Source organism: Triticum urartu, chromosome 7A (genome assembly GCF_056163025.1).
Source record: "Triticum urartu cultivar PI428250 chromosome 7A, HENAU_Tu73, whole genome shotgun sequence".
Lineage (NCBI taxonomy): Eukaryota > Viridiplantae > Streptophyta > Magnoliopsida > Poales > Poaceae > Triticum > Triticum urartu.
In genome coordinates, this window is record NC_141879.1 from 238,854,980 (window position 1) to 238,867,504 (window position 12,525).

Here is a 12,525-nt window from a genome sequence, read left to right on the forward strand (position 1 = left end):
CCGGATCTGCATCAAACCTCGGCCAGCTTCTGACTGGGAAGGTTGAATTGACTTTTCTATTCGAGCTGCAGCTGTGAGATTCTGGATCGAAATTCGGTATACCTGAGTCGGAGGGGAAAAAGTTGTCGTCGACTGGACTCAGGAATCCGCTGCCGAGCATGCTCGTCGAGTGCGCGCTGGAGGTTCTCCAGTCGAGTGCGCTCAGCCAAGTTGGCCGGGCGCGCCTCCTCCAAGGCCTGGGCCTCGGGGGTTTCTCCAACGATAGGAGTGTGGAGTGCATCCATATTACGACGGCGAAGATCTTCCCTCCGCTGCGAAGAGAGGGGTTCGGGGCGGTACTCCTCGTGGACATGTGATGGGTCGCCGACGCCATCGCCTCTGTCTTCACGGGGGAAACCAGGAGGACTGCGTGGTCCATTGACCATCAAGACTTCTGCCGCGGGGTCGCTGCTGTCGCACTCGGATGCAGTCTCGACGGAGCCAGTCCACAGATCGAACATGCCGTAGAGAGTTTCATTGGGCTCGATCGCCGCGATTTGTGGGGTGGCCGATTGGCGGGCCACCGCATGTCTCACCCACCGCTGAAGCCGTGACCGACCGGATTGCTGACGCCGGCGAACAACGGGAAGCGAGGATGCCGTAGGAGCCGACTGATACTGAGTCGACGGCTGTCGAAGAAGGACGCCGCGCGCATGCGTGGAAGTGCGTCGCCCCGCGGACGGGGAGCGCCTCAACGTCGAGTGGAGCCCCGTGGAGCCAAGCGGAGTCGTCGGCGATGAAGATGAGCGCGCCGAGACGGATCTCACGGCCTTCAGCGAATCCTCCGCCGAAAACCATGATGACGGGAATCGGAAGAATCGCAACTTCTCCAACAAACTACTAAGACACCTGCCCCAAGGTGGGCGCCAACTGTCGTGGATCTAAGACTGACAGTAGAATGGGGGGTAGGTATAAGGAGGCAAGATCCTAGCTATGGAGTAGTTGTACACACGAGTTTACGAGTTCAGGCCCTTCGCGGAGGAAGTAACAGCCCTACGTCTCGGTGCCCTGAGGCGGTCGACTGGATTGTATGTGTGTGTGAGTTTACAAAGGATGCGAACCCCTGTCCCGGAGGAGGGGGTGGCTTATATAGAGTGCGCCAGGACCCCAGCTCCCCTCCGTTACGCGGGGTTCAATGTACATAAAGAAGGAGCGTTACAGGTGACGTTTGTATTAAAGTGCTATAAATGATAATTAAGTCTATGGGTAAACGCCCGACCGTTACAGTGTAGAGTGACTTTAGACCTTCTGTTTGTCGAGTGATTTCTGTGACGGTCGAGTGACATTGATTCTTCCGAGTGAAATGTCTCTGGTCGAGTGGATGATGGTACCCTTTGAATGCTTCTAGTTTTAGGGTGATGTCCTTGGGGAGGGCGTCTAGGTTAGGCCCATGACCCTACCCTAGGTACATAGCTTCATCAGGTCCTAACAACGACATCAATGTGCTCCAAGTTCAAGAGACTTTGTGATGGGGAGGCTCCGACATGCAACTATATCGTCAATGAACACAGCTACAACATAGTGTACTACTTTGTCGATGGTATCTATTCTCAATGTGCAGCGTCTATAAAGATTATATCCGATCTTTATAGTAGGAAACAATGTCTCTTTCTACAAATCTAAGAAGGTGCTTTGATGATGTCAAAAGGGCATTCATAGTGCTTCAACCTCATCGGGGTATTGTTTGTGGGGCTATAATGATGCGGAAACTGGAGACACTTTGGTAGCTGATGACATATTATGTAATCTTGCACAAAATTATTGTGAAGGACGAGGGCGAAGGAAAGCCCGGAGTTTAGGTCCACCTCCAGGAGCAAGAGCTAGAGCATGTTGCCAACTTTTGAGATGCATGATGACTTCGAAATCAGCAGGTACACATGCAATTTTTCATTGACCTTGTAGAGCATACGTGGATTCAACCTGAAAACCAATAAACTGTATATTTTATGTTTCAATTATACATTGTGATATTCATTACTTATGCCGATCATTGTAGTATGTATTTCTATGTACGAATACTTTTTATTTGTGTGTGATATTCACTGCTTATGTGCAATGACCGACGTGCATATGTTCATATGGATTTAAGGTTTTCAAAATAAGGATTATAATTACAAATGAAAACATTCGAGAGACGAGCCAACACTAATCCGTGAACATATAGGAGCCCGGATTTGCGAGTCCGCGGTGGTAGACGCTCTGGATGCGACAAGCGCACACCGAATCCGTTGCAGCTGATGATTGCGAGATGATAAAATCGAGTGCGCGTCGTGCTTTACAACTGCACACCACCATCTTAGTCTAAACACGGGTTTACGTTAGTGTGGCCGATTTCTGAAAGAAAAAAGCGCATGCGACCGAATCGTCCGCACACGAACATCGTGGGGCCTGAATTCCGTTCCCACCTGATCATCAAAACTGTAAAATGCCCAAAAGGTTAGATGGAAAAACACTTTCCTTCTCCAGCAATCATTTGCGAGCAGTACCGAACCAAACCAGGATATGATGCGGTAAAAAAAAGACGGAACCAGGCCAGAACGGCCGCAGAATATCGCGCCGCCGGTAGTGGTGGTGGAGTAAACGCCAGCCGGGTCGCGGGCTTCCCGCGCGCGGGCTCACGGGCGTGTCGCTGCCGCGCGGGCCCGGCCGCAGCCCTGTCATTGACTGACAGAAGGAGACAGAACCACAAGTGGCACCCGTGCTCCATATATGCGCTCTGCCTCTGCCAGAGCACCAGAGCATTCCCGGTGCTCTGCTCCTCCCACCCGTGTCCGCGTCCTCTGCGGGAAGCTTTTGGAAGCTTCAAGGCATGAGGAGCAGTAGAGTCCGCGGAGGAGGCGGTGGTGGTGGTGGCGGAGAGGCCGCCGCCTTCCTCGCCGCGCTGCTGTGCGGCCTCCTGCTCTTGCTCGGCGCCGCCGACGCGCAGGGCATCCGGCGCCCCTCGACCTACAAAACACTACGAGGTAAACGCCTCTCTCCTCCTTCTGTATTTGTTTCTGGGGGCAGAAGCACGGCTGAAGGAAGGCTCCTCCCTCGCCGACGTTAGTCGGATGGTTCCGGCAGGTTCTGGTTTTTGTTGGAGGCGACCTTCCGTGAGGTGAGACTGTGCGAGAACAGAGCGCGCGTCGAATTCCCCCTAAAATCCTACAGCGGGTGGGCGTAGCCGCCTTCGCTTCCATGAATCAGAAGGTAGGGGTGGCCCTCCCTCCTTCTGGTTCTGAAAACAACAATATTCAGACGGTTGATTTTTGATAACAAAAACCTACTACAAGGTTGATTGATAATCTCCGTGGGGTTAATTACTCCTGTTAATAAATAAATAAATAAAAGTACGTAAGGATGGTATTCTGAGCAATTATTCAGGAATTTGAATAACCGTGACTAATTGCTGTGCAGGTGATGCTCCCCTTGTTATCGCCCAAGGCGGATTTTCAGGGGTATTTCCTGATTCCAGCCAGGCCGCCTTTGCTTTCGCATTGCTTGCCAGCGCACCTGATACAAGCGTGTGGTGCGATGTGCAACTCACAAAAGATGGCGTTGGGATTTGCCTTCGAGACATAAATATGGCAAACTGCACCAATGCTGCAACAGCCTACCCTGCGAAAAAGAAGAAGTATGTCATCGATGGCGTGCCCAAAACTGGACACTTCTCTCTCGACTTCACCTATTCTGAGGTCCAAAACACTTACTGTGAGTACCACTTTCAGCTCTCTATTGAAGCATGTCATCTGTACATCTCAATTACGTACTACATGCTGGTAAACGTGGACGCTGGACCAATCTATCTATCTATCTATCTATAAACACACTATGCTTCCTAATTTTGAAGCTCTCTCATTCAATTGAGGCGTTCAATTTTGAATTTGGTTTACAAATTTTGGCTGGGTCAATGATTTTGAGAGGTTATTTTGAATTGGGTTCATAGTTTTTATTCGATTGAGATGTTCATTTTCAGATCTGCTTCACAATTTGGACTGGGTCAATGATTTCGATTGAGATGTCTAATTTTGAATTTGGTTCATGATTTTGACAAACTCAATGATTTCTCAAATCAATAAGCAACAACCAGCCTATAAAAACACATGAGTCCCGCAAACCCTCTCATCACCTGGAAAAAAAGGAATCGGCAACATGCAACACTGTAGCACCAATATAGTACACTCAGTCGTCAGTGCAAGAAACTTTCCCACATACATATGGATTTATAAGCAGATGACACAAAATCACACCTATAGAAAGGCCCCACCAAAATATCGCATTATAAATAAAGAAAACAATCAAACATACATTATCATCTTCCTCACGCATCAAATTTTATATATGAAATCCCGACAACACAAACGGCGCAGCAAAGCACGCACAACCCTTATAGTAAGAACTAAAGTTACTGGCATGCCTTTCCTCTCGCTCTTTCGTTGTTTTACATAGACATTATATGTTTTATATTAGTTCTCTGCTCTTCTTTTCTTCAGATTGCATGATTTTTCATCGCTCCAGTTTCTTTAAAAAGGTTTGACCTGATGATATATTTGTAGCTATTCTTCTTACCTGATTATCCAATCTTTTGTGCAGTAACACAGGGATTTTATTCTCGCACCGACAGGTTTGATTCCATATATAGTATCTTTTCCGTGACAGACTTGCAGTCCCATATCAAGCCGCCTTCCGTTTGGCTGAATGTTCAGGTAAAATTTACTGTTCTTGCAATTTTGCCTTTATCTGCTACTGTTGCTACTTCTTTGTCGAATCCCTTAAAATCTAACTTCTTCTTCACATGTGTAGCATGACATCTTCTATTCGCAACATGGTTTGAACATGAGAAGATACATAGTTTCCATCCTAAAGAGTGTCTCTGTGAAGTATATTTCATCACCTGAGATAGGTTTCCTCAAAAGCATATCTAAAAGAGTTCGCGGCAGAACAAAGCTTGTGTTTCGCTTTCCTGATAACTTTCTGTCTGATCCTTCTACAAACCAAACCTATAGCTCACTGTCTAAGAACCTAACGTTTATTAAGACAATTGCTTCTGGTATCATGGTCCCCAAGAGCTACATCTGGCAAGTGACGAATGATAACTATCTGCTGCCTCCAACATCCTTTGTCCAAGATGCCCACAGGGCAGGGTTAGAAATATATGCATCTGACTTCGCAAATGATAGGATTATTCCCTATAACTACAGTTATGATCCCTTGCAAGAATACCTATCATTTATAAGTGATGGTGGCTTCTCCGTGGATGGTGTGTTAACAGACTACCCTATTACTGCATCCGAGGCTATTGGTAGGTTACTTAGTTTCACTTCTTTTTAAACCGAGTACTTATGAAATCATTGACTACAGTGTTGTTTCGACTTTCCGCTTCATCATGTTTTTTTTTTCTTGAACCTTAACTAAGATCTTAACATATAGGGATAAAGGAATAACTCTGTAAATATACAATGACAAACAGCGTTATACCTGTGCATTGGTTGGAGACAAATGTGATCATGTTTTTTTTCTTTATCATGTCATCTTATTTGTACATCTATAAATGATTAAAGGATGTTTCTAACTTATGGCTGGAGACAAGTTAATTTTATGCCTTTTAACCTTTGAGCTTGATTGTGAATCATTCTCTTTTATCGTTTGAACTTGTGATCTCTTATTAAGCAAATGCACTAGATTACAATCATTCGCCTGTTGAACACATTTCTCTTTAACGCACTGCATCCTCGATAATCTTGCCTTCCCCTAAGCCATCCAACTTTAGACCTTTAGCCAATAAGCAGAAACATTGGACTTTGTACAAATGTAGCATGCATCAAATAATCAAAGGGATGTTTAAGAAAATGCAGAACACTTATTGATTGTTTATAAATATGTGAGCAATATAGTTTCTTCTCTTTGCTAATTCATTTGAATCTTCTTCTCTTCAGGCTGTTTTGCTAACTTGAATGAAAGTAAGGCGGATCATGGTATGTATATCTAGGCGTAAATCCTAGTACTGCTGCCAGCCATGATGCTTGGATGCCTACAAGTTCAACTCTGTTTAATTGTTTCAGTGTTTCTCTGCAGGGAAACCTTTAATTATTTCGCATAATGGTGCCAGTGGAGACTATCCGGATTGTACTGATCTTGCCTACCAGAATGCAATTAAGGATGGTGCGGACGTGATTGACTGTGCCCTTCAGGTCACAAAAGATGGAGTTCTTATTTGCATGAGTTCCATCAACCTGCTCGAGACCACCAATGTTCAGACGACACTTTTCAGTACCCTTACATCTGTCATTCCTGAAATTAAGAGTACAGCAGGGATTTATACATTCAACCTTACTTGGAACAACATTAGCGATAGTTCTTTGAAACGTGAGTTCCTTCATCACAGCGTGGATATGCTTCTTTTTTTTATGTTGTTTTCTGTGGAAGTTGATGGCTAACAACTGAGAAGTATGTGGATGGCATAAAACAAAGGATTGATTCTTGTAGTGTCCTCATACCTGCCCTTTTTCTGCAGCCAAGATATCTAGCCCATTGAGTAGCTACTATCTTGTAAGAAACCCGAGATACACAAACAATGGGAAGTTTGTCAAGTTCTCAGATTTTCTGGAATATGGAAAGGATCAGGATTTGTCTGGCATCATGATCATTATCGAGGTGATACTTCCACTTGAAGTAAACTCAACTTTAATACCTTAGGCTATGCTTACTACCTCTAATTTGACTTTCTTATATGCAAAAAAGAGAGCTCTAGTTTAAGGAATTGTCTTTTCCTTAGCTGTACTTCCTCTATTCCAAAATAAGTGTTGTGGTTTTAGTTCAATTGAACTAAAACCACAACACGTCTAGGTGTGTAAGTCACCTTACGAAAACCAAATAGTCCCAAAACACTTAGTCACGGTACATTAACTCACTCCTCGTTTCTTGTTTCTTGACATATCAACCAATAAGAGATGTGGGTCGTGCATGCTTTGAATGACTTGAGACTACCAAACATGACATGCAGTGGTTAGTTCATTTTATGCAATGCTATTAATTAGCAAAAAGACATTAAGTTCTCTCGTTTTCCCCTCCGCCTTGGTCGCGGTGCACAACCTAAGATGACTTACATTTCATCACCATGTATTCTCTTATTGGCAAGGAATATGAGAATCATGAATGTACCGAACATGCAAAACATTGGGAATAGCAAATACAGATATGGTGTGTAATTATATCCATTATTATGTGTGCAGTAATTAGTGCCGTGTTCCTCGCTAAGGTTATTATTGAAATCTCATATTTGTCGCACAAGCGTTACCATATGAATATTCAGTCCTTAGAAGTCAAATTTCTTGCAATTTTCTAAAGCTTTAATCACTGGAGTCCTCTTAATTGATTAACATATCTTCTATAATGCAGAATGCTGCATTTATAGCGAAATCTTTAGGAGTTGATGTTCTCGAGTCCTTAACCACTGCCTTAAATGATGCTGGCTATAATAATCAAACGACCAAGGAAGTCATGATCCAGTCAACAGATAGCGCTGTTCTTGTCAAATTGAAGCAGCAGAAAGCAAAATACAAGCTTGTTTACACTCTCCCGCAAGGCATTGGGGATGCTTCTCCTTCCTCACTAGCCGATGTCAAGGAGTTTGCCGAGGCTGTGGTCGTTGACAGGAATTCCTTTTTTGCAATAAGTTTGCAATTTATCATCAACCAAACCAGCCTGGTGAAAGACCTGCGGTCCGCAGGGCTAACGGTATATGCGCAGGTGTTCCGCAATGAGTTCCTATCACAACCTTGGGACTTCTTCTCGGATGAAACAGTGGAAATCAATAGCTATGCCCAGTCGCTTAAAGTCGATGGCTTAATTACCGACTTCCCCAAGACAGTGAGGAGATACAAGAGTAAGTAAAATTCGCCATCTTTCATTCGTGTTTTGCTGCCTGTACCTACCTTTTAGGCACGCTGAAATTTAGCATTGCGCCATGCCTAGTTGTTTAGACCAATTTGTAATATTAATGGCTGTGGTGCCTCTGCCGAAACATTTTGGACATTCATATAACTAACAATACAGTATTTGACCTTTGCTATATTTGTCTTGGCAGGGAATTCTTGTACAGGAAAGGACAAGCCCGCCTACATGGAGACCGTTGATGTCGGCGGCCTCGTGCAGCTACTCCAGAGAAATGCCGCTCCTGAGGCCCAGCCGCCAGCGGTGGCACCGATGCCAGAATTGAACGAAACAGAGGTGCAGCAGCCGCCATTCCCCCCTGTCGCGCCTAAGAATGCACCTCCTGGTGCCGCCGCACCTCCCGGTTCATCGCCATCTGATGCTCACACGACGGCTGTAAGCACCTGCATTCTGCTGGTAGCGGCCTGTGCAGCTCTGCTGCTTTGAGCAGCAGACCATGAGGCTGTGTGCCAGTAGGTTAAGTTACCGGAGGAGCCGTTAGACTTGCGCAGGCAAGCTATTATCTTGCTATTTTGTGCAATATATACACACAGTTACATCGGGTGTTCGTTTCTGTAGCTATTCCGGCACATTGGTGTATTTGATCTATCAATTGAATTGAAGAGGTTCGGTTCTATCACACTAGCTAGCGCAGGTGCTCGATATTTCATACTACTACATTGCTGAGTGCTGACCGGTGGGAAGATGCTATCTACCATTGTTGTGTATAGAAGAACTGTACTTCTTAGCTGAAAAGAAGTGTTGCGCTCTGAAAATTGAGGAAGTGTGCATGTTTCTAGATTCAGGTGTAAGGTCTCGGCACTGTTAATAAGTGTGATGTCTTATTTTATCGCCAAAGAAACATGTGTGCAGCACAAGACAGATAATGGTAACCAAAAAAGGCGAAAAGGATGAACGAGTGGAGGCAAGTAGAGGCAGGTATCAGATTACTGGGCGCTAGTCTGTAAAATCAGCACGAGATACCCAGAGAAAACCAGCCAGGATTGTGCAGGACACAAGCGAAAGCCGAACAAGATATTCAGATAAAACCACAGAAATCCGTGTCACCTAGAAACCATTAGGTTCGAGCAAAGCGTCTCAAAACAGATTTATCTTTTTCTCCGAAAAGGAGGTTGTTGTACCTGACCCTACGAACGGAATACGATTAGCGCATCATCCTAGCATGATATTCTCTCGGTTATAAGATCCAACGGAACAAACTCACCAAAGATGGGACCGCCGGAATCTTGGATCTCACCCAAGCAATTGCCTTGAGAGATCATCTGCAACCGGCTCCTCGTCATGCTGAAAGAGGTTCAGCAGGGCAGGTTGAGGCTGTCCACCTGTCCGTACAAGGAGACCGAGAGATGGTCATGAGTCTCAGGTGATTCCCTGGCCATGAGCAGACGGGCATCTTCGCCGTCAAACGACAGATACTCCACTGATCGTGGTTGGGCAATTAGCGGTACGTAAGAGATTCGTCTAGGGATCAAGGACATGCCCAGATCTAGCACCGGTGAGGAAGGTGCAGTGCAGCGACCTTCCTCTCACGTAGACTTTGCTTCATTGGTTTTTGTTTTTGGTTTTTTTGATAGCTAACCAGGCTTGCCGCCTGGTAACTTCGCTTGTTCGGAGTTATGTCGGACTTGATTTTGAAGGCGCAAATCTATGATCCGGCCTAGATGGCCAAACAGGTTTGTAGTGAAAACCGGCTTTTTTTTTTGCAAAAAGGATGAAGATTTACTTGAAAGTACAAAACACCTCAAATATACTGGATCATCGACTACATCTCAAGGTGTGCAAAACCAAACCAAAAACCAAAAACAGAAAAAAAAACCAAACCAAAATTTCAGTTTTTCCTGGTTCTGGATTCAGTTTTCAAATAGGACGACGCTAAGCGTCCGCCGGCCGATTTTTTGATTTTATCCGTCGCCTTGACGGCCGTTGGATGCCCGACCAGATAGCCGCCCAATCTACTGCTTGTGCCCTGCATGCCCATTAGTTATTTCCCGCAATAACCGCTCTGTTGCAGAAACAATAGCACTCTTACCCTCGGCCCCCGACAGATCTGCGCCCCGCGCGGTTTCGCAACAAGAACATTTCCTGTAACAAGAACATCTCTCTAATTACATGAAATTTGATCTACACAGAATCATCAAGAAGTGCTAAGGTCTAGATGCTCTCACTGCCCCCCTTTTCAAATGAAGAGATTGATAATGTAATTAGAGAGATGCCTGCGGATAGAGCACCTGGCCCGGATGGTTTCACGGGCGTGTTTCTCAAGAAATGTTGGCCGATAATTAAGGAGGACTTCTACAAACTTTGCCATCAATTTCACTCGGGCAATCTTTCACTTGAGAGCAGAAATGATGGCTTCATCACTCTTATCCCAAAAATCAGCTCCCCCGAGACGATCAATGACTATAGACCAATCACGCTCTTGAACTGCTGTCTTAAGGTCATCACGAAAATCCTGGCCAATCGCTTACAAAAGGTCATACTCAAGATCGTGCACCGTAACCAATATGGATTCCTAAAGGGAAGAACTATTCAAGATTGTCTCGCGTGGGCATACGAATACATATATCAGTGTCAACATTCCAAGCAGGAAATTATGCTCCTAAAACTAGACTTTGCCAAAGCATTTGATACGATTGAGCATGAGGCCATGATTGATATTATGAAAAGCATGGGGTTTAATGAAAAATGGATCAGCTGGATTCGATGCACCTTCTCCTCAGGTAAATCATCAGTGCTACTTAATGGAACACCTGGTCGGCAATTCCTTTGTCAATGTGGAGTACGGCAGGGCGACCCCCTCTCTCCTCTCATTTTTATACTTGCGGCCGATCTTCTTCAAGCAGCCATTAACGATGCTTTTCAGCGCGATCTTATACGCCTACCTTTTGACACTATCTTGATCATTCCGGCATGCACGCAACAAGCTCAGATTGTCAAGACTATACTAACTGACTATATATGCCTCCTCAGTTGGACTAAGAATAACCTTCCACAAATCTACTCTTATACCAATCAATTGTGGTACAGAAAAAAGTGATGAGATTGCCAACATCTTCGGATGTGTCGTGGGGAAAATGCCATTCACTCACCTTGGGCTACCGCTTGGCACTACGCGGCCCTTTGTCCAAGAGCTTATGCCCCTTGTTTGCTCACTCGAGCGACGTTTATCTGCCACCCTCAACATGGTCTCTTATGGCGGCAAACTATCCCTTCTCAACTCGGTCATTACATCGCTCATTATCTTTGCCATATGTACTTTGAGACTGCTGATGTCTACTACACAACCTTCTTCTTGTAGACGTTGTTGGGCCTCCAAGTGCAGAGGTTTGTAGGACAGTAGCAAATTTCCCTCAAGTGGATGACCTAAGGTTTATCAATCCGTAGGAGGCGTAGGATGAAGATGGTCTCTCTTAAGAAACCCTGCAACCAAATAACAAAGAGTCTCTTGTGTCCCCAACACACCCAATAAAATGGTAAATTGTATAGGTGCACTAGTTCGGCGAAGAGATGGTAATACAAGTGCAATATGGATGGTAGATAATAGTTTTTGTAATATGAAAATATAAAAACAGCAAGGTAACGAATGATAAAAGTGAGCGTAAACGGTATTGCAATGCTAGGAAACAAGGCCTAGGGTTCATACTTTCACTAGCGTAAGTCCTCTCAACAATAATAACATAATTGGATCACATAACTATCCCTCAACATGCAACAAAGAGTCACTCCAAAGTCACTAATAGCGGAGAACGAACGAAGAGATTATGGTAGGGTAGGGTACGAAACCATCTCAAAGTTATGCTTTCCAATCAATCCATTGGGCTATTCCTATAAGTGTCACAAACAGCCCTAGACTTCGTACTAGAATAACACCTTAAGGCACAAATCAACCAAAACCCTAATGTCATCTAGATACTCCAATGTCACCTCAAGTATCCATGTGTATGATTATACGATATGCATCACACAATCTCAGATTCATCTATTCAACCAACACATAGGACCTCAAAGAGTGCCCCAAAGTTTCTACCGGGGAGTCACGACGAAAACGTGTGCCAACCCCTATGCATAGGTTCATGGAAGGAACCCGCAAGTTGATCACCAAAACATACATCAAGTGAATCACGTGATATCCCATTGTCACCACAGATACGCACGGCAAGACATACATCAAGTGTTCTCACATCTTTAAAGACTCAATCCGATAAGATAATTTTAAAGGGGAAACTCAATTCATTACAAGAGAGTAGAGGGGGGAGAAAACATCATAAGATCCAACTATAATAGCAAAGCTCGTGATACATCAAGATCGTATCACCTCAAGAACACGAGAGAGAGAGAGATCAAACACATAGCTACCGGTACATACCCTCAGCCCCGAGGGAGAACTACTCCCTCCTCGTCATGGAGAGCACCGGGATGATGTAGATGGCCACCAGAGAGGGATTGCCCCCTCCGGCAGGGTGCCGGAACGGGTCTAGATTGGTTTTCGGTGGCTACGAAGGCTTCTGGCGGTGGAACTCCTGATCTATTGTGCTCCCAGATGTTTTTAGGGTA

General features: G+C 44.9%; 1 protein-coding gene across 1 annotated transcript; it reads left to right on the top strand.

The window, feature by feature from the left end:
- The first annotated feature begins 2,765 nt into the window (after positions 1-2,765).
- On the top strand, positions 2,766-8,590 carry LOC125524516 (glycerophosphodiester phosphodiesterase GDPDL4). Its single transcript, XM_048689558.2, has 9 exons — positions 2,766-3,002; positions 3,436-3,729; positions 4,612-4,724; positions 4,822-5,320; positions 5,955-5,993; positions 6,094-6,384; positions 6,533-6,672; positions 7,417-7,903; positions 8,105-8,590. The coding sequence occupies exons 1-9, from the start codon at positions 2,849-2,851 to the stop codon at positions 8,395-8,397; spliced, it is 2,310 nt and encodes a 769-aa protein (XP_048545515.2). The 5' UTR covers positions 2,766-2,848; the 3' UTR covers positions 8,398-8,590.
- Positions 8,591-12,525: the final 3,935 nt, after the last annotated feature.

Coding starts and splice junctions, on each gene's coding strand:
- LOC125524516 (XM_048689558.2), top strand. CDS start 2,849: ATGAGGAGCAGTAGAGTCCGCGGAGGAGGCGGTGGTGGTGGTGGCGGA. Junction 3,003..3,435: donor GACCTACAAAACACTACGAG/GTAAACGCCTCT, acceptor ATTGCTGTGCAG/GTGATGCTCCCCTTGTTATC. Junction 3,730..4,611: donor TGAGGTCCAAAACACTTACT/GTGAGTACCACT, acceptor TCTTTTGTGCAG/TAACACAGGGATTTTATTCT.